This window comes from Dermacentor silvarum, chromosome 9, assembly GCF_013339745.2.
Source record: "Dermacentor silvarum isolate Dsil-2018 chromosome 9, BIME_Dsil_1.4, whole genome shotgun sequence".
NCBI classification, from domain to species: Eukaryota; Metazoa; Arthropoda; class Arachnida; order Ixodida; family Ixodidae; genus Dermacentor; species Dermacentor silvarum.
The window spans coordinates 120,848,149-120,870,272 of NC_051162.1; the positions used below are offsets into that span (position 1 = coordinate 120,848,149).

The following is a 22,124-nucleotide window of genomic DNA, read 5'->3' on the forward strand; positions in this document are numbered from 1 at the left end:
TTTAAATGTACAGCCGCATTGCCATCGACTTGTTATTGGCAGATTCCGCTGCCAAGCAGCACCGAAGAACCGTTTAATAAGAGTGACGTGCGTAAATCAGACGCTGATGCTGAGAAAACTACCGACAAAAAAAGGTTGCTCCATGTCGCCTCCAAAGCGCAATGTTTCTTGCTGTTTGTTTTTCATATTCCTTGTCGTAAACACTGTAACTGTATTGCTCGAGGCGGACACCTGAACTATGCCAAAGCGCAAGCGTGCATAAACGACACCGTCCGGAAAGTGCAAAGTGTGACCATGTAGCACGCCCACGGCGTATCCCCGCTAGTATGGAGGTAACATTTCCCCGCGCGCGTAGTTGGTAACGGCCGCAGAAAGAAGCGCGAATGAAAGAGGCGTGCCCGGCAAGAAGGAAGAGACGCTCCTCCGTTGCTAGGCGACACTTGTCTGGGCGGAGCATGCGCTTGCAAAACCTGATGCGTCGTTGTGTCTGGAATAAATTGAAAAAAAAAAAAATGTTCTAAGCCGCGTTTTTCTTTATTTTTCTCAGGCGCTGTATCGAGCTTTCCTGACCCATGCACCGCGCGGTATCCGCTCTCTGAGCCTTGTCTGCTAGCCTACTGTTTCGGCCGCCGTGAATGATACACGGAAATCTAAGAATCCCCAGGTTTCAGAATATTAGTTCTGAGGCATTGTTAACATGACAAGGAAACTGAACAATGATCGTTATTCTGAATTTTGGCATTATGTTTTCGTTTTGTGTGACCATTTACTGATGATGATGATGATTTTGCGATAGCAAAATTTTTCGGTATCCCTGCCGATTTCGTTGTTGCGGGGTTCAACTGTATAAATGAAACGGGTCATTCCAACAGTTAGCAGATTTTAGCTTTCCCTTTGGAAGTCAAGCCACAACGGAATTAGTGAATGTCAAGCAGAACTGTTTCTCTATCCCGACATACTTCGACTTACTCTCAGCCCTAACGAAACATTTACGCAAGATGCTGCGACATGCTCGCCTTGTAGAATTTCAGCACAGCCAGCTTGACTTCCTTCTTCTTGCGCTTGTTCTTCTTGGGTGTGGTGTAGTTCTTCTTGCGCTTCTTGGCTCCACCGCGCAGCCGCAGCACCAGGTGCAGTGAAGACTCCTTCTGGATGTTGTAGTCGGACAGCGTGCGGCCATCCTCGAGCTGCTTGCCAGCGAAGATCAGACGTTGCTGGTCGGGTGGGATACCTGCGCAAAATCAGATGGGCCGCAGACTTCACACCTCAAGCCCCATGCGTCACAATCCGGGCATCAGCCCTGCTGCTGTATAGCAAAAGAAACTACGAAGGAGGGATCAAAAGCCAACAGATGAAGTTCCTTCTCTAAGGACTGCTTTTAACCTCAGTGGCATTATTGGAAGGTTTCGACACAAAGCGAACAGGCCACTAGTGCAACATCAATATCCGTCCTGTACCATTTTGTCATACATCCAACTCGAGAAGAAAAAGGCCCTAAAAAAAGGTGGTGGTCATGCATGAACCAACACACTGACCTGCACAAGGTGCAATTTTAGAGTCCAGATGATCCAAAATTGTGCGAAGAAGGCATGTAAGCTGTCTTTTGGAACATTTAAAACACGCTGGCAAAGGCCTCGAAATGTCGCCGAGTCTCAAGAGCTGTACAAGATCATTGCAGACATACTGGTTGTCTTTCAAGCACATATTTTACACTAAAACATAGCAAGTCCTCAAAGATGAATACAAACATAGAATCAAGGCTCTTTCATCCTTTATACAACTAGTTGCATTATGACCAGAGCGTAGACGAATTGGTTATACTGTATCCTCAGCATTCCAAAATTACTGGCAGGATATAGGGAGCTTATTTTCCTTTGCTTTAGTCGACCCCTGCTAAAGAACTCTTCACATCCAGTTCACTGGCAACTTCTCACAAAACAAGACTTGTGCGACCCCCCCCTTGCCGAATCACCAATTTCCAGCGAAGCTGTTCCTATTGTACGGTTGCAATAACTTAAGTTGCCTGTAATTAAATCACATATTTAAAAAAACGTTGCCCTTACATGAATGGTCCATTGGAAACTGTGGCCGCATATAGCACTTTAACATACGAGAAGTTCATGTTAACAAAATTTAATGTTTACAAAAGCAGTAACTTTAACATACACTGGAAAACTGGCCACAGGGTTCCCACCTCCCCTTTTTCTTCCAGCCAAATTCGATCTCCGTTGCATTTGCAGTTCTACCAGGGCAGCAGGATCCAGTTTGTGCTGTTTGTAAAACAGCTGCAGTACTCCGGATCACTTGCATACATAAATTTACTGCTTATGCTGTAATCAGTGAACGCATTTTGAACCTGGTCTGTACATTACCCAAAACCCGCCTCTAATTAAAAAATATAGAAAACGTGCTTAGTTTATTTCACCAAAGGCCCCACGGAAACCCAAACCTCGTATAATGCATGAAATAACAGAGTTCAGTAATTACTTCCAATGCTTCGAAGTAGGCCATGAACGCTGAAGTTTCGTCACATAACGCACTTAAGGTGACCCCTATTTCTACAAAATATGACCTTGCAAGTAACAGAGGGGACATGGGCAAGTCTAGCTGAAAATGGCTGTACTATTCCGAACCCTTGATTCGTATTTTTTTGCAACAGCTGCACTTGATCCATAAGCATCTAACTTCGCACAGATGAGCCTGGTCAATGATAATCTTTTCAGAAAACCTGCGAGAACTGGCGTAACGTTTGTGAGCATCTCTAGTTGACATGCTACTTTCACAGCCTTGCTTTCACAGCCTTGCTGTGAAAGTAGCGTGTCAACTGCTTTACATGCACAACTCACCCTCTTTGTCTTGGATTTTCGCCTTGACATGGTATCACTTGGCTCGACCTAGGAATGAGGGGGGAGAAAAAACAGGGCTCAGAAGACTGCACGAGCATTTACAGGTTACGGAACACTGCTGACAAGCCATCAGAAGTTGCATATAGTGATTCGGTGTTTTGCGTTTATCACCAGGTATGTTCGTATGAGGTGGCGTAGGAGGTGGCGTGGAGCAGAGGTAGAATACCCGGCCTCAAATCTGAAGGTCGTAAGTTCGAATCCTACTCCAGTCCACCACATTTTCAGGCATGGAGTGGTGCCTGACACCGGCAAGAAAAGAATATACCGCCGAGAGCTAGTGGGGCTATACTAGTTCAGGTGCAACCAAACTAGGAAGGCCCACTAAGCTTCATCAAAAGTCACTCCCTCACCAGAACAGGAATTGGCCTCCCTGGTGCAGTATTCGGCCACTACCTCCCTCATGACTCCGACAATTAACCCATGGCCCTCAGTTCCCAGTGGCTGCGGAGCACCTGACCAAGGCGGCGGTCAGACCTGCTACGCGGAAGAGGGTGCTAAGAATCTCTGGGTCAAAACAGGCCGCCAATGGAAACTGAACCTGGCAACGTTCAACACGTGCACCCTCTCGAGTGAGGCTAGCTTAGCAGGGCTATTTGAAGAATTATCAGGCATTTCCTGGGATATTATTGGCCTTAGTGAGGTTAGAAGAACTGCTGAGGCTTACACAGTGCTGACTAACGGCCACGTCCTCTGCTACAGAGGTCTTCCAGATAAGAAAGAATCCGGGGTAGGATTTCTAGTGCATAACAACATAGCAGGCAACATTGATGAATTCTACAGCATTAATGAGAGGGTAGCAGTCGTCGTAATAAAGCTGAATAGGAGGTACAAAATGAAGGTAGCACAAGCCTATGCCCCAACCTCTAGTCACAATGATGAAGAAATAGAACAGTTTTATGAAGATGTTGAACTAGCAATGAGAAAGGTGCAAACTCAGTATACTGTAGTCATGGGCGACTTCAATGCAAAGGTGGGAAAAAAGCAGGTGGGTGAGCAAGCAATTGGCAACTACGGCATCGATTCTAGGAATGCAAGAGGAGAGATGTTAGTAGAATTTGCGGAAAGGAATAGGCTCCGAATAATGAATACCTTCTTCAGGAAGCGCAGCAACAGGAAGTGGACCTGGAAAAGCCCTAATGGAGAAACAAGGAATGAAATAGATTTCATACTCTCTGCCGATCCAAGCATAGTGCAGGATGTAGAAGTGTTAGGTAAGGTTAAGTGCAGTGACCATAGGTTAGTGAGGTCTAGGATTTCTCTCAATTTGAAGAGAGAGAGAGTGAAATTAGTCAAGAGGAAACAGGCCAACCTAGAGGCAGTAAGGGCAAAAGCAGACCAATTCAGGCTGGTGCTTGCAAACAAATATGCAGCTTTAGAAAAGGAAGATATAAACAACATAGAGGTAATGAATGAAACCGTAACTAGGTTGATCTCAGAAGCAGCAATTGAAGTGGGAGGTAGGGCACCAAGGCAACCAGTAGGTAAGCTCTCCCAAGAAACAAAGGACCTAATAAAGAAACGACAGAAGATGAAAATGTCCAACTCAAGAGATCTGATAGAATTTGCTGAACTGTCAAAACTAATCAACAAGAAAAAAGTAAGGGATATTCGAAATTATAACGTGGGAAAGATTGAGGAAGCGGTAAAATATGGGCGCAGCATTAAATCAGTACGAAGAAAGCTTGGCATAGGACAAGGCAAGATGTATGCACTGAAAGATAAGCATGGTAATATCATCAGCAATTTCGATGACATAGTAAAAGCAGCGGAAGAATTCTATACTGACCTGTACAGTGCCCAAAACAGCCAAGCTACTTTCATTCAAAATAGTGATGAACCGGATACCGAGGCTCCTTCTATAACTAGCGCGGAAGTTAGAAGGGCCTTGAAAGACATGACCAGGGGAAAAGCTGCTGGAGAAGATGGAATAACAGTAGATTTAATCAAAGATGGAGGAGATATCATGCTTGAAAAGCTTGCGGCCCTTTATACGCAATGCCTCACAACTTCATGTGTACCAGAGAGCTGGAAGAACGCCAACATTATTCTAATCCATAAGAAGGGAGACGTTAAAGAACTGAAGAATTATAGACCCATTAGCTTGCTTTCAGTATTGTATAAAATATTCACCAAGATAATTTCCAATAGAATCAGGGCAACACTTGACTTCAGCCAACCAAGAGAACAGGCTGGCTTCAGGAAGGGATATTCTACGATGGATCATATCCATGTCATAAATCAGGTAATCGAGAAATCTGCGGAGTACAATCAACCTCTCTACATGGATTTCATAGATTATGAAAAGGCATTTGATTCAGTAGAGATACCAGCAGTCATAGAGGCATTGCGGAATCAAGGAGTACAGGAGGCATACGTGAATATCTTAGCAAGCATCTACAAGGATTCCACAGCTACCTTGGTTCTCCACAAGAAAAGTAGAAAGTTACCTATCAAGAAAGGGGTCAGGCAAGGAGACACAATCTCTCCAATGCTATTCACTGCATGCTTAGAAGAAGTATTCAAGCTCTTAGACTGGGAAGGCTTAGAAGTGAGGATCAACGGCGAATATCTCCGCAACCTTCGGTTTGCAGATGACATTGTCCTATTCAGCAACAATGGAGACGAATTACAACAAATGATTGAGGACCTTAATCGAGAAAGTGTAAGAATTGGGTTGAAGATGAATATGCAGAAGACAAAGATAATGTTCAATAGCCTGGCAAGGGAACAAGAATTCAGGATCGCCAGTCAGCCTCTAGAGTTTATAAAGGAGTATGTTTATCTAGGTCAATTACTCACAGGGGACCCTGATCACGAGAAAGCAATTTACAGAAGAATAAAATTGGGTTGGAGTGCATACGGCAGGCATTACCAAATCCTGACTGGGAGCTTACCACTGTCGTTGAAAAGAAAAGTGTGCAATCATTGCATTCTACCGGTGCTAACATATGGGGCAGAAACTTGGAGGTTAACAAAGAAGCTCGAGAACAAGTTAAGGACCGCACAAAGAGCGATGGAACGAAAAATCTTAGGACTAACGTTAAGAGACAGGAAGAGAGCGGTGTGGATCAGAGAACAAACGGGGATAGCCGATATTCTAGTTGACATTAAGCGGAAGAAATGGAGCTGGGCAGGCCATGTAATGCGTAGGATAGATAACCGGTGGACCATTAGGGTTACAGAATGGATACCAAGAGATGGTAAGCGCAGTCGAGGTCGGCAGAAAACCAGATGGGATGAAGTTAGGAAATTTGCAGGCACAAGTTGGAATACGCTAGCGCAAGACAGGGGTAATTGGAGATCGCAGGGAGAGGCCTTCGTCCTGCAGTGGACATAAAAAATAGGCTGATGATGATGATGATGATGTTCGTATGAGCGGTACATGATTCATCACAGACAAGAATGCCAGAACTTTTGCAGGAAGCAATGGCAGGTACACAGCCTACTTTCACAGACTTGCTGTGCTGTGAAAGTAGCGTATGAGTGGCAGGTATGTGCGTATGAGTGGTACACAGACTTGCTGTAAAAGTTGCGTGTCAACTGCTTTACATGCGCAACTCACCCTCTTTATCTTGGATTTTCGCCTTGACATGGTAGCACTTGGCTCGACCTAGGAATGAGGGGGGAGAAAAAAACAGGGCTCAGAAGACTGCACGAGCATTTACAGGTTATGAAACACTGCTGACAAGCCATCAGAAGTTGCATATAGTGATTCGGTGTTTTGCGTTTATCACCAGGTATGTGCGTATGAGTGGTACATGATTCATCACAGACAAGAATGCCAGAACATTTCCAGGAAGCAATGGCAGGTACACAGCCTACTTTAACAGCCTTGCTGTGCTGTGAAAGTAGCGTATGAGTGGCAGGTATGTGCGTATGAGTGGCACACAGCCTTGCTGTAAAAGTAGCGTGTCAACTGCTTTACATGCGCAACTCACCCTCTTTAGTCTTGGATTTTCGCCTTGACACGGTATCACTTGGCTCGACCTAGGAATGAGGGGGGAGAAAAAAACAGGGCTCAGAAGACTGCACGAGCATTTACAGGTTACTGAACACTGCTGACAAGCCATCAGAAGTTGCATATAGTGATTCGGTGTTTTGCGTTTATCACCAGGTACTGTGCGTATGAGTGGTACATGATTCATCACAGACAAGAATGCCAGAACTTTTGCCGGGAAGCAATGGCAGGTACACAGCCTACTTTCACAGCCTTGCTGTGCTGTGAAAGTAGCGTATGAGTGGCAGGTATGTGCGTATGAGTGGCACACAGCCTTGCTGTAAAAGTAGCGTGTCAACTGCTTTACATGCGCAACTCACCCTCTTTGTCTTGGATTTTCGCCTTGACATGGTATCACTTGGCTCGACCTAGGAATGAGGGGGGAGAAAAAAACAGGGCTCAGAAGACTGCACGAGCATTTGCAGGTTATGAAACACTGCTGACAAGCCATCAGAAGTTGCATATAGTGATTCGGTGTTTTGCGTTTATCACCAGGAATGTGCGTATGAGTGGTACATGATTCATCACAGACAAGAATGCCAGAACTTTTGCGGGAAGCAATGGCAGGTACACAGCCTACTTTCACAGCCTTGCTGTGCTGTGAAAGTAGCGTATGAGTGGCAGGTATGTGCGTATGAGTGGCACACAGCCTTGCTGTAAAAGTAGCGTGTCAACTGCTTTACATGCGCAACTCACCCTCTTTGTCTTGGATTTTCGCCTTGACATGGTATCACTTGGCTCGACCTAGGAATGAGGGGGGAGAAAAAAACAGGGCTCAGAAGACTGCACGAGCATTTACAGGTTATGAAACACTGCTGACAAGCCATCAGAAGTTGCATATAGTGATTCGGTGTTTTGCGTTTATCACCAGGAATGTGCGTATGAGTGGTACATGATTCATCACAGACTAAGAATGCCAGAACTTTTGCGGGAAGCAATGGCAGGTACACAGCCTACTTTCACAGCCTTGCTGTGCTGTGAAAGTAGCGTATGAGTGGCAGGTATGTGCGTATGAGTGGCACACAGCCTTGCTGTAAAAGTAGCGTGTCAACTGCTTTACATGCGCAACTCACCCTCTTTGTCTTGGATTTTCGCCTTGACATGGTATCACTTGGCTCGACCTAGGAATGAGGGGGGAGAAAAAAACAGGGCTCAGAAGACTGCACGAGCATTTACAGGTTATGAAACACTGCTGACAAGCCATCAGAAGTTGCATATAGTGATTCGGTGTTTTGCGTTTATCACCAGGAATGTGCGTATGAGTGGTACATGATTCATCACAGATAAGAATGCCAGAACTTTTGCGGGCCGCAATGGCAGGTACACAGCCTACTTTCGCAGCCTTGCTGTGCTGTGAAAGTAGCGTATGAGTGGCAGGTATGTGCGTATGAGTGGCACACAGCCTTGCTGTAAAAGTAGCGTGTCAACTGCTTTACATGCGCAACTCACCCTCTTTGTCTTGGATTTTCGCCTTGACATGGTATCACTTGGCTCGACCTAGGAATGAGGGGGGAGAAAAAAACAGGGCTCAGAAGACTGCACGAGCATTTACAGGTTATGAAAAACTGCTGACAAGCCATCAGAAGTTGCATATAGTGATTCGGTGTTTTGCGTTTATCACCAGGTATGTGCATATGAGTGGTACATGATTCATCACAGACAAGAATGCCAGATCTTTTGCGGGAAGCAATGGCAGGTACACAGCCTACTTTCACAGCCTTGCTGTGCTGTGAAAGTAGCGTATGAGTGGCAGGTATGTGCGTATGAGTGGCACACAGCCTTGCTGTAAAAGTAGCGTGTCAACTGCTTTACATGCGCAACTCACCCTCTTTGTCTTGGATTTTCGCCTTGACATGGTATCACTTGGCTCGACCTAGGAATGAGGGGGGAGAAAAAAACAGGGCTCAGAAGACTGCACGAGCATTTACAGGTTATGAAAAACTGCTGACAAGCCATCAGAAGTTGCATATAGTGATTCGGTGTTTTGCGTTTATCACCAGGAATGTGCGTATGAGTGGTACATGATTCATCACAGATAAGAATGCCAGAACTTTTGCGGGCAGCAATGGCAGGTACACAGCCTACTTTCACAGCCTTGCTGTGCTGTGAAAGTAGCGTATGAGTGGCAGGTATGTGCGTATGAGTGGCACACAGCCTTGCTGTAAAAGTCGCGTGTCAACTGCTTTACATGCACAACTCACCCTCTTTGTCTTGGATTTTCGCCTTGACATGGTATCACTTGGCTCGACCTAGGAATGAGGGGGGAGAAAAAAACAGGGCTCAGAAGACTGCACGAGCATTTACAGGTTATGAAACACTGCTGACAAGCCATCAGAAGTTGCATATAGTGATTCGGTGTTTTGCGTTTATCACCAGGTATGTGCATATGAGTGGTACATGATTCATCACAGATAAGAATGCCAGAACTTTTGCGGGAAGCAATGGCAGGTACACAGCCTACTTTCACAGCCTTGCTGTGCTGTGAAAGTAGCGTATGAGTGGCAGGTATGTGCGTATGAGTGGCACACAGCCTTGCTGTAAAAGTAGCGTGTCAACTGCTTTACATGCACAACTCACCCTCTTTGTCTTGGATTTTCGCCTTGACATGGTATCACTTGGCTCGACCTAGGAATGAGGGGGGAGAAAAAAACAGGGCTCAGAAGACTGCACGAGCATTTACAGGTTATGAAACACTGCTGACAAGCCATCAGAAGTTGCATATAGTGATTCGGTGTTTTGCGTTTATCACCAGGTATGTGCGTATGAGTGGTACATGATTCATCACAGACAAGAATGCCAGAACTTTTACGGGAAGCAATGGCAGGTAAGCCTTGCTGTGCTGTGAAAGTAGCGTATGAGTGGCAGGTATGTGCGTATGAGTGGCACACAGCCTTGCTGTAAAAGTAGCGTGTCAACTGCTTTACATGCGCAACTCACCCTCTTTGTCTTGGATTTTCGCCTTGACATGGTATCACTTGGCTCGACCTAGGAATGAGGGGGGAGAAAAAAACAGGGCTCAGAAGACTGCACGAGCATTTACAGGTTATGAAACACTGCTGACAAGCCATCAGAAGTTGCATATAGTGATTCGGTGTTTTGCGTTTATCACCAGGTATGTGCGTATGAGTGGTACATGATTCATCACAGATAAGAATGCCAGAACTTTTGCGGGCCGCAATGGCAGGTACACAGCCTACTTTCGCAGCCTTGCTGTGCTGTGAAAGTAGCGTATGAGTGGCAGGTATGTGCGTATGAGTGGCACACAGCCTTGCTGTAAAAGTAGCGTGTCAACTGCTTTACATGCACAACTCACCCTCTTTGTCTTGGATTTTCGCCTTGACATGGTATCACTTGGCTCGACCTAGGAATGAGGGGGGAGAAAAAAACAGGGCTCAGAAGACTGCACGAGCATTTACAGGTTATGAAACACTGCTGACAAGCCATCAGAAGTTGCATATAGTGATTCGGTGTTTTGCGTTTATCACCAGGTATGTGCGTATGAGTGGTACATGATTCATCACAGACTAGAATGCCAGAAATTTTGCGGGAAGCAATGGCAGGTACACAGCCTACTTTCACAGCCTTGCTGTGCTGTGAAAGTAGCGTATGAGTGGCAGGTATGTGCGTATGAGTGGCACACAGCCTTGCTGTAAAAGTAGCGTGTCAACTGCTTTACATGCACAACTCACCCTCTTTGTCTTGGATTTTTGCCTTGACATGGTATCACTTGGCTCGACCTAGGAATGAGGGGGGAGAAAAAAACAGGGCTCAGAAGACTGCACGAGCATTTACAGGTTATGAAACACTGCTGACAAGCCATCAGAAGTTGCATATAGTGATTCGGTGTTTTGCGTTTATCACCAGGTATGTGCGTATGAGTGGTACATGATTCATCACAGATAAGAATGCCAGAACTTTTGCGGGAAGCAATGGCAGGTACACAGCCTACTTTCACAGCCTTGCTGTGCTGTGAAAGTAGCGTATGAGTGGCAGGTATGTGCGTATGAGTGGCACACAGCCTTGCTGTAAAAGTAGCGTGTCAACTGCTTTACATGCACAACTCACCCTCTTTGTCTTGGATTTTCGCCTTGACATGGTATCACTTGGCTCGACCTAGGAATGAGGGGGGAGAAAAAAACAGGGCTCAGAAGACTGCACGAGCATTTACAGGTTATGAAACACTGCTGACAAGCCATCAGAAGTTGCATATAGTGATTCGGTGTTTTGCGTTTATCACCAGGTATGTGCGTATGAGTGGTACATGATTCATCACAGACTAAGAATGCCAGAACTTTTGCGGGAAGCAATGGCAGGTACACAGCCTACTTTCACAGCCTTGCTGTGCTGTGAAAGTAGCGTATGAGTGGCAGGTATGTGCGTATGAGTGGCACACAGCCTTGCTGTAAAAGTAGCGTGTCAACTGCTTTACATGCACAACTCACCCTCTTTGTCTTGGATTTTCGCCTTGACATGGTATCACTTGGCTCGACCTAGGAATGAGGGGGGAGAAAAAAACAGGGCTCAGAAGACTGCACGAGCATTTACAGGTTATGAAACACTGCTGACAAGCCATCAGAAGTTGCATATAGTGATTCGGTGTTTTGCGTTTATCACCAGGTATGTGCGTATGAGTGGTACATGATTCATCACAGACGAGAATGCCAGAAATTTTGCGGGAAGCAATGGCAGGTACACAGCCTACTTTCACAGCCTTGCTGTGCTGTGAAAGTAGCGTATGAGTGGCAGGTATGTGCGTATGAGTGGCACACAGCCTTGCTGTAAAAGTAGCGTGTCAACTGCTTTACATGCACAACTCACCCTCTTTGTCTTGGATTTTTGCCTTGACATGGTATCACTTGGCTCGACCTAGGAATGAGGGGGGAGAAAAAAACAGGGCTCAGAAGGCTGCACGAGCATTTACAGGTAACGGAACACTGCTGACAAGCCATCAGAAGTTGCATATAGTGATTCGGTGTTTTGCGTTTATCACCAGGTATGTGCGTATGAGTGGTAGATGATTCATCACAGACGAGAATGCCAGAAATTTTGCGGGAAGCAATGGCAGGTACACAGCCTACTTTCACAGCCTTGCTGTGCTGTGAAAGTAGCGTATGAGTGGCACACAGCCTTGCTGTAAAAGTAGCGGGTCAACTGCTTTACATGCGCAACTCACCCTCTTTGTCTTGGATTTTCGCCTTGACATGGTATCACTTGGCTCGACCTAGGAATGAGGGGGGAGAAAAAAACAGGGCTCAGAAGACTGCACGAGCATTTGCAGGTTATGAAACACTGCTGACAAGCCATCAGAAGTTGCATATAGTGATTCGGTGTTTTGCGTTTATCACCAGGAATGTGCGTATGAGTGGTACATGATTCATCACAGATAAGAATGCCAGAACTTTTGCGGGCCGCAATGGCAGGTACACAGCCTACTTTCGCAGCCTTGCTGTGCTGTGAAAGTAGCGTATGAGTGGCAGGTATGTGCGTATGAGTGGCACACAGCCTTGCTGTAAAAGTAGCGTGTCAACTGCTTTACATGCACAACTCACCCTCTTTGTCTTGGATTTTTGCCTTGACATGGTATCACTTGGCTCGACCTAGGAATGAGGGGGGAGAAAAAAACAGGGCTCAGAAGACTGCACGAGCATTTACAGGTTATGAAACACTGCTGACAAGCCATCAGAAGTTGCATATAGTGATTCGGTGTTTTGCGTTTATCACCAGGTATGTGCGTATGAGTGGTACATGATTCATCACAGACAAGAATGCCAGAACTTTTGCGGGCAGCAATGGCAGGTACACAGCCTACTTTCACAGCCTTGCTGTGCTGTGAAAGTAGCGTATGAGTGGCAGGTATGTGCGTATGAGTGGCACACAGCCTTGCTGTAAAAGTAGCGTGTCAACTGCTTTACATGCACAACTCACCCTCTTTGTCTTGGATTTTCGCCTTGACATGGTATCACTTGGCTCGACCTAGGAATGAGGGGGGAGAAAAAAACAGGGCTCAGAAGACTGCTCGAGCATTTACAGGTTATGAAAAACTGCTGACAAGCCATCAGAAGTTGCATATAGTGATTCGGTGTTTTGCATTTATCACCAGGTATGTGCGTATGAGTGGTACATGATTCATCACAGACAAGAATGCCAGAACTTTTGCGGGAAGCAATGGCAGGTACACGCACCTCTAGAGTGATGGTCTTGCCAGTGAGAGTTCTCACGAAGATCTGCATGGCGACCTGCAACAAGGAAACAAAAAAAAATGCTAAGACAGTGCACAATCAAAACAAAAGATCGAATAGCAACCTTCAATGTTATCGGGTCACTGCATATCACCAGACCTGCTGCCGTCACATGATGGGGCGTAAGTTAAAATTCTCGATGCTGCAATGCTTTGGAGGACGAGCATCCTCAGCTGGCCGAGCATTCAAGCACGCTTTCTGCACCAGCCTTAAATGAGCTCTGGTCATGTACACAGTGGCCTTGAAACATTGAAGTGAGGAGTGTGTTACCACAAACGATGGAAGTCCTAGAAAAAGGAACTGTACGGCTTCAAGCGATGAAAGAGAAACAATTAACAAGAAAAAGTTCTTTATTTTATTCATACAAGAAGCACAGCATTGATGCAGCCATCGTTCTCGGGGTTGTTGGTCACCTGCGCATACTTTCCCCAGACCACTTTGCCATTGGATAACATTGGATAAATTTGTGTACTATCATTACCAAGGTACCTGAATGGTAGCACGTAATTTTTCTCTGGCACTGAATTTTTGTAGGAAACGCTATTGCTGCAAGGCAGCCATGTGGTGCATGCGTTGAGTGGTCCCAAAGCATCAGGTGCAAAAAGATACACAACATTAAACGAGTAATGATGCACATTTTTGAAATTACACTTGGTAAGTGTGACAGTTAGGAAACACGAGACATAGTAATACAATGTTAAAGTAACACTAAACAAGAATGGTAATTTGAACTACGCATAAAGATTAGGCTTCTCAAGTTCGTCATTTGTAAGAAAACAGAGCTCTCGTAAGTGAGAAAACGACGAAAACTGAAAACCTTAGTGGCGCCACCTGCTGTGGACTACGGCACCTCTCATGTGACGTCAACACTGGCTGATTCACGGAGAAGCAGCTGCCCTGTCTGCAGCTCCCACAGAGACTCGTATGTTCGTATCCTGTATCCACGTAACCTGAACCCAAGCATAGCCGCCAAGCAGTAGACTTCCTACACAGAGCTAAGAGTTGAGAGACGTAGTAACAGCTGCATAGAGGGAGGCATGTGGAGATTACATCAACTGATTCGTTTCGGCACAGGTGATTCAAATTGAGCAGAAGCAGTGGGACCTTCGACAATCTTGTATGCAACAAAGTGATATAGTGGCACACAGGAAACTATAGCAACTCCTAGACATCGATCTACCTCGACTTAATGTTTTTCATTAGTGCTCCTGGCATTAAAAATCTTGCAACATTATGACAGATGGCAACTTTGCTGGAGGTACTACTTTGTTTGACAGGACGTTCGACGAGCAGTGGGACCTTCGATGATCTTCTACGCAGCAAAGTGACATAGTGGCACACAGGAAACGATAGCAACTCCTAGATCTGTCGATCTATCTCGACCTATGTTTTTCATTAGTGCTCCTGGCACTAAAAATCTTGCAACATTATGACAGATACCTTGTTTGACAGGATGTTCGACATGCCGCATTCCTGTACCAGTGTAGAGAAAAAAAATATTCTTGTAAGGCATGCAGTCAATATTACATTGCAAGCTTGTGATTGAATTTCATTGTGAAAAGAATCATTACTGACTGAATGAATGAATGAACAAATATCTATTTACTCTAATTATGATGGCCCACCAGAAAATGCACAAAGTGTTGCGTGAATTAAACTGTGCCTTAAGGGTAATTAAATTATTTAGTCACTCAATGCTTGCCAATATACACTTCCAGGGCTTGGAGGGTGTGGACCTTCATTAGCACAAAAATAGGACGTTGAACTCTCGCATCATTGCTGCTTTAAACAACCCTGCATGCCACAATGAGCGTCTCCCCATACTTCAAATCATGCTCTCCTGCCTGAATTCAGTTGTGCACAACTGAACGCTGGTTCTGCATGTCAGTTGCCACCATGCCTAACCTAACCTAACTTAATTCCAGTTCGTTGAGAGAAGTCTGCATAACAATTATGGCGGGAATAACACACTAAAAAATAAGTTTGGTGACGATATGATCTTCTACACATAGAGAGAGATATGATCTCTACACATATGATCTCTAGTGCCTACAAAGTGCCTACAAAGACAAGGTGCAAAAGAAAATTGCACACACATACTGTGCTGACTCACAACTAAAATATTTGTTGGCACTAAACTTGATATAAGCAACATGTACAGTTAAAGTTCTTAAGGGGGGAAAACAAAAAAGATCCCACGAGAATAGACATAGTCAAGTGCATCTACAGTGGTGGTCAGCAGCATCAATGCTGGAAGATGATGGAGAATGGGGGAAGCAAGAAGAGAAAAAAAAGATTACCAGGGCCTGTCAGCAAACAGCGATTACATTATAAGACCAACGGCTGCATGCATTTATTTGACAGATTTTAGTAACCTTTTTTTGTATATATGCTGGCAAGTCTGCCGAATAAAGAAAAATGTAAGCAGCAGCACAAAGATGTGCACGCTGTACAGCTAGGGTGGAGGCCCAAGCCACCACCCTAGCAAACGGTGCTGGAAACAAGTTATCTTGTTTACACAATATTAAATTATTTCTATGAATGTGATTTACATGTATAGAATTTTACATTTGCAGTGCTCTACATAGTGTGGATTTTATAGTGTATTCCATAGTGTAACTTATGTCTCGGTAAACTGTGCCTGCTTTTTCTGTTTGTACACCACGAATGACTTGTATGAAGAGCATGTATAAGATAGTCAGTGCAAATCTTATTCCTCATTCCCGTTCCCGGTGTGATTATATCTTTCAATTTTGTCAATATGAGCGAACTGCATGTCATTTTGCCATTTCTATTTACTCTATTGTTATGTATTTTTATGTTGTTATGAGTAAACGAGAACAGGGACACCTCTCAACAAGCTCTGAAAGAAAAGTATGAGAACACTCGGCTGTGTGAAGAATGAGCAAATGGCACGTGCTAGAAATGCGTGTCTTCAAGAATTGGAAAAAAAATAAGATCAAGAGTACAGGTAAAGAAGATCAGCGCGTGACATAGCCTTCGGCGAGAGCAGACTCATCTCCAGCTGCACAATGGAGACGTTGCTGGTGTGCCCGCCGTCCCTTTAGACTAGAGTACAGTGACAATGTATCAAGGTTCCTGACATGGTTCCGGCTGCCAGTCCCAGCTTTGTGGGTCCCATCGTCTGCAACAGTGGCCACCCATCCACCTGGCGCTATCTTGTGCTGAGGCTCCATAGGAGCATGCATTTCAATTTCTCATGGAAGTAATGATCCTCTTCGAGTAATCCAGCTCAAGGACTAGAATTGTGCTATCTGCCAGAGGCCATTTTTCAATTATATGGACACTTCAACCAGATTTTTGCCGTCAGCGTCGCCTTGAGGTTCCGTATAAAGTCCAAGGGCGATAAAATCGTCGCCGCGCGCCGTATGTGCGAGTGAAAGCATGCGGAGGATGCGCGCTATCACGGAGAGCAAACGCACGGTGGAAAGCAAAGGCGACCTTCGTCGCGCGGTATGAGAGGGAGGGAGGCGGGGCGACGCTGTGCTGCGGCACCAAATGCCTATCTTGCAACCGGGCGCAAGGGGAACTGGCCACTCAATCTCCCGCACGAAAGCAAGAAACCGGGAAGGCAGCACAGGAGGGAGGGGGGGCAGCTTCTACTCTGCCAACAACTGCGTTTGTACTTTGCCCAGCTGTGGCGGTCGCCCGCACCATCTCTTAAAAGCGATCTCCAGACGGCTCTGACCTTTGTATGCGCTGTGCATTCGCCGCTCAGTTTCTGTTGAAGCGATAGACCGCACAAACCTTCGCTCGCTGCGGCGGCTACGCTTGCTGCCAGAGTTTTGACAGTCGTCTGCGGACATTGAGTGTGATCTATTCATGTTTGCTTGTGCGTGCTGACACCACGCTTGTTAATTCAGTTAGTAAGCGAATGTGTCCAAGTTTATGCAGCCGATAAAGCTACTATCCCTACTCCGAATAGTTCTCTACTAATTTGCTTTTGCAATTGATGTGTCGCCTTTCGGACGAAACTGCGACATTAAAAAAAAAATTTTGTATGGTTTAAAAAAACACTTCGTACCAGCGAGAAAAAAAAAATACTTCATTCTCCTCAGTAGCATTGCTTAGCACTTTTTTTTCAGCTCCAAAAGCATGTATAAACTGGCTAATTGCAATTGATGATGCAATTTATTGGGCAGTAAATTACAGTGAAACATAGGTATGCAGATGACGTTACAACACCGCGTTTGTGGTGTCAGGACTTTTTTGATTTCTTCTTAGCTGGTGCATCGTCGGTGTCATCTTCACCTGAAAGCAGACAAGAAAGCAGGATGACTATTTGATATCTGGACCAGTTAGACAGGCGAGTTTTTTGGGCAGGCTTGTTTATGGAATGCCCCAACAATGATGGCACGACAGCTAATTAACCCCTCCCGTACATTGGACGAGCTGGGTTCATCCATGCGTTCACACTAAAGACGGCCTAGTACTTTACAGTTTCTAGCAAAGCTATGGACAAGCTCATTTCGTCTCGGTGCTTTGTCCTGCTTCTGGTAGATGGTAGCACACAATCCGTGGGGCAGCGCAAACACGTAGCACAGGCAAGTACGTAGAGTAGGCAAGCAAGTACCTCGATGGTGTCCTTTACCATCAGACAACTAGCAAAGTCATGATCAGAGGCTGACGAGCAAAACTCCGTTACAGTCTAGCTTACTGCGGTCTAGCTTACTGCATTACTGTTAGGAACTGACTGCAATTCTTTGGAACCAAAGTATCGCAGTCCACGACAGCGGCACAGATACCATCACAATTCCTTTTTTGCATGCATTATTTACGAGACTGCGCCGCCAAATCTTTCAACACAGTTAAAATTTTCAAAAAGGCATTTTTCAAAAAACTTGACGCATCATTCATAAAACCGTAAAAGAGTGCAAAGTTGTACATCTAGAAAACTTCAGGAGAGTTGGCAGGTGCGGTAACTAAAGCTTTGAGTGCAAATTTTTCACCAGTTAAAAAAGATGACCTATATAGCTTCAGCTTGAGCAACGATTAACAGTGATGGTTTGAAACATGGTGCAGGGTCTGTTACTTTTGCACATGAGACAGTACAACATGTAACAGAAAACATTGACAAATGCAGTGAAAATGAATCGCAAAAAAAAACACATATAGGAAAAGACGACAGAAGATGCATTTCAAAACCTGACAGTAAATTTTGTTTTACAGCTTCATCACAGATATTATACCAGTCAATTTCTTACTGTTCTTAGTAAAAAAAAAACATTTAAAGCAATTATTTTGCTAATTGGTAGGGAATGCTTGTGCATGCATAAACTGCATGAAATATGAACACACAGGAAATATTTTATTATCACATTTGAAAAAGGACCTTCAAGTGAGATTGTCTGCAAAACAGAAGGTCGTTCACTACGCATAAGAGCCATTCTAAATAAGAGAATTCTAAATAAATCTACTAACTTTCTTCTGACATTCTTCTAAGTTGATATTTGTTTCGCTATTTTGCCCAAACAAATTGCTTCTTTTCATTGTATAGCAGTAAAACGGAGAAGTGAGAGAAATAAGTTTTAATTATTTTGGTCATCTTTGCGGGCATTGGCACAGACTAAGGCCCCTTATTCAACTTTTAATGCGAGAGCGTTAAGAGTGTCACAGAAAACCCGGCGTCCATGAGCGAAGATTCCTGTATATATATATAGGAATATGTATATGCCACGCCTTGCCATATGACATGCAGTATATGCGGGTTATATTGCCACACCATTGTATCAATAAAGCTACTCATACCTCGTCTTACATTCTTGCCAAAGTTACTCCTCCGAATTTTGAGAATGACAGCCCACAAACAAATGTCATGAAACAAAACACCAGCAATGCATGGCTTTTATGTTAAATATTCACAGACTGAAATATTACAAGTGACAGAAATCTGAAAATGACGTAAATTTTTTGGCCGGGCTCTGCACTACCTCCGAGATCGGCCCACGCAAGAGGCCGTGCTTCTACCAGAAAGCTCGCCTTCATGCATAGCGTTCGTTTATTACAGTTCCATAAGTTGCAGTTGCCAGAAAGCATGAGAAGCAGTCAGGGAATGCTATTGCGTTCGAAGCTTAAGCATGCTCCAAGTTTTTTTCAAGGTAATCTGTAAACATGGGTGAATAAAAGATCTCGAAACTGCACATAGGGCTATGGGGGACAGCATGAATTCAGCATGATTTTACAAATCTTTAAGAACGGATCACGAGCTCAGCTCGTCAAGCGTAAACTTGCAAAAAGACGAATGATGAGGCAAGCTCATCCAGCGCTAAATTTCTCATGCAAGCATGAAAACGATTTCTTCAGCACTTTTTCCAGATGTCATGTTGTGCTTGTTGTAAATAACATCTGACAGCGCAAGGAGCTGTTGAAGAGTGAATTTGGTGAAGTGCAGTGAAGCCCACTTTAATTAGTGTAAAAAAATTTTTTTCCTATTCAACTTCTCGTTTTTGACAATATTTTTGTGTGGTCTTGCTTTACGTGATCAGATTCCTTTGCACGTGATGTGTGCAAAGGAATCTGATGTGTTTTGTTAGTACAAAAATTAAATAAAAAATAAATGTAAATAAATAAATGTTGGTGTTTTAAATAATTTTCTTTCGGGTAGTCTTGCTTTATTACATTGTTTTTGAAAGTGTTTATCATTTTTCGCCGTCCTTAAAGGGTTACAATGTGCACTTCCTAAGCACACGAGAGCTTTTGTTTTTCAGCCCCATGTGTATGTGGCACTTTTATGCCACTTCGTTAACATCTCACTAGACAACACAAGCTGAAACTACCGGCATTGGCGATATCCGAATAAAACAAATATTGGCTCTAAAAATTAACGTCGCTAACGTTAATTTAACGCGTGCAATGGCTCTTTCATCAAGGGAGTGAACAGCATGCAGGCAGTTTCGTGCGGCGGTACTTGGCAAATGATGACCTACGTATTTTACTTACAGTTAATCTAACCATCCTGCACAAAAGCACAGTGACATTGGCACAGTGAGTTGCCCTTTGCAACGGGCCTGTGACACGTGCGACGAGGCAAATTGTGTGATTAAATATGTTCTAGTTTGAACTCCTTCCAGTCTATAAAAACCGCATGGTCGCATCATCCTGTGAGCATTTCTGCGATTCGCCTCTACTTATGCGCCGCCTTTTCGCTTATGTTTACTGCGAACACGCTTTCCCCTAGAGCTTCATAGGCACTGACCCTGCCCGAGATGCACCAGCTGGCACTTGGGATGTATATTCTGACATTTTCACAACATATGCGCAACTGTCTCCGCAGTGCTTTTTTAATTCCATTAAACGTGGCATTAAAACCAGGCATCTTTTTTGAGAAAACCTCCCTTTATGCCTTTCAGTTATCGCACTATATATTATTCCGGCGCTCTGTGCTGCAACTTCTTGCTCGCATCTTCCCTCTGGAGACTTGAAAATTATGGGGTTTTACGTGCCAAAACCACGATCTGAATATGAGGCGGGGGACTCCGGCAATTTGGACCACATGGGGTTCTTTAACGTGCGCACCTTTAACGTGCATTTCGCCCCCATCGCAATGCGGCCGCCGTGGCCGGGAGTCTTGAGACCTGGTGACAGACGATGACAGCGGCCTAACAGCGGGTTACCAAAGCGATTGAGGGTGAAAGGAATGAACGAATATGTCATGAAATCAAAAGTTTTTCTCGCTACGTTTCCCTTTCGTTTTGCAGTTTTCGGGCACATTACCGTTGTCGGCCTCCAAGTCACCGGCAGCGGACTTGCGCTGCGCGTCCACCATTTCGGTGAGGTAGGCGTTCACTTCCTTCTGAGCGACGGCCACTGTGTCACTGAGTCGCGCTAAGTGCGTTTTTGCGTCGGAGGCAGCGTCGAACGGCTTGGAAAAGCGCTTTAGCGACTCCGATTTCGAGAACACTTCGACAACTACGGAGGCCGCCATGTTTGCCGGTGGCATGGCTATGGATGGACTTGGCCAATGCCTCCTTACTTGGCCAAGATGGACAAAACAGCTGGACAGAACGTGCATAAATGTTTGAAGAAAAAAACTAAATTTGACTAAAGCTGGTAGATTACTGTTTTTAGCATTAAAGTCAGAACGTTTCTATTGAAATTATCCGCATATAGTTGACGTCCAAAACCAAAAGTTGGCGACGTGTTTTCGGCTCCCGAAATCGCTTCTGCCGCATTCACCAAGCATGGCCTTTAAGATCCGCACTCGGGTGGCAAGTGCATAAAAATGTCGCAGTTTCGCCCGAAAGGCGAAGCATCAATTGCGATAGCAAATTAGCAGAGAGCTATTGGGAGTAGGGATAGTAGTTTTATCGGCTGCATAAACTTGGACACATTCGCGTTCTAACTGAATTGACAAGCATGGTGTCATCGCGCAGAAGCAAACATGAATAGATCACACTGAATGACCGCAGACAACAACTGTCAAAACGCTGTCAGCAAGCGCAGCCGCCGCAGCGGGCGAAGGTTCGTGCGGTCTATCGCTTCAACGGAAACTGAGCGGCGAATGCACAGCGCATACAAAGGTCAGAGCTGTGTGGAGGTAAGAGACGGTGCGGGCGACCGCCACCACAGCCAGTACAAGCGTAGTTGTTGGCAGAGTAGGAGCTGCCCCCCCCCTCCCTCCCGCGCTGCCTTCCCGCTTTCTTGCTTTCGCGTGGGAGATTGCGTTGCCAGTTCCCCTTGCTCCCGGTTGCAAGATACGCATTTGGTGCCGTAGCACAGCGTCGCCCCGCCTCCCTCCCTCCCATACCCCCACGGCCTTTCGCGCGACGGTCGCGTTTGCTTTCCGCCGTGTGTTCACTCTCCGTGATAGCGCGCGTCCCCCGCGCGCTTTCACTCGCGCATACGGCACGCAGCGACGATTTTATCGCCCTTGGAGTCTATACAAAACCTCACGGCGACGGCGACGCTGACGGCAGATAACCGGTTGAAGTGTCCATTTAATTGCTATCGCAATAAAAAGGT

The 22,124-nt window shown here is 45.2% G+C and overlaps 1 protein-coding gene and 1 long non-coding RNA gene across 2 annotated transcripts; one reads left to right on the forward strand and one right to left on the reverse strand.

Annotated features, from left to right (window-relative positions):
- Positions 1–1,064: 1,064 nt before the first annotated feature.
- LOC119464189 (polyubiquitin-B) lies at positions 1,065–21,116 on the reverse strand. Its single transcript, XM_049655911.1, has 12 exons — positions 20,877–21,116; positions 14,583–17,414; positions 13,086–13,139; positions 12,829–12,876; positions 12,453–12,500; positions 12,077–12,124; positions 11,722–11,769; positions 10,969–11,016; positions 10,593–10,640; positions 6,469–6,516; positions 2,847–2,894; positions 1,065–1,231 (listed from the first exon to the last, which is right to left on the reverse strand). The coding sequence occupies exons 2-12, from the start codon at positions 14,604–14,606 to the stop codon at positions 1,205–1,207; spliced, it is 489 nt and encodes a 162-aa protein (XP_049511868.1). The 5' UTR covers positions 14,607–17,414; positions 20,877–21,116; the 3' UTR covers positions 1,065–1,204.
- Positions 6,549–9,090, forward strand: LOC125940159 (uncharacterized). Its single transcript, XR_007463399.1, has 3 exons — positions 6,549–6,573; positions 7,329–7,470; positions 8,976–9,090. It is a non-coding gene; the product is annotated as an uncharacterized LOC125940159 (long non-coding RNA).
- Positions 21,117–22,124: the final 1,008 nt, after the last annotated feature.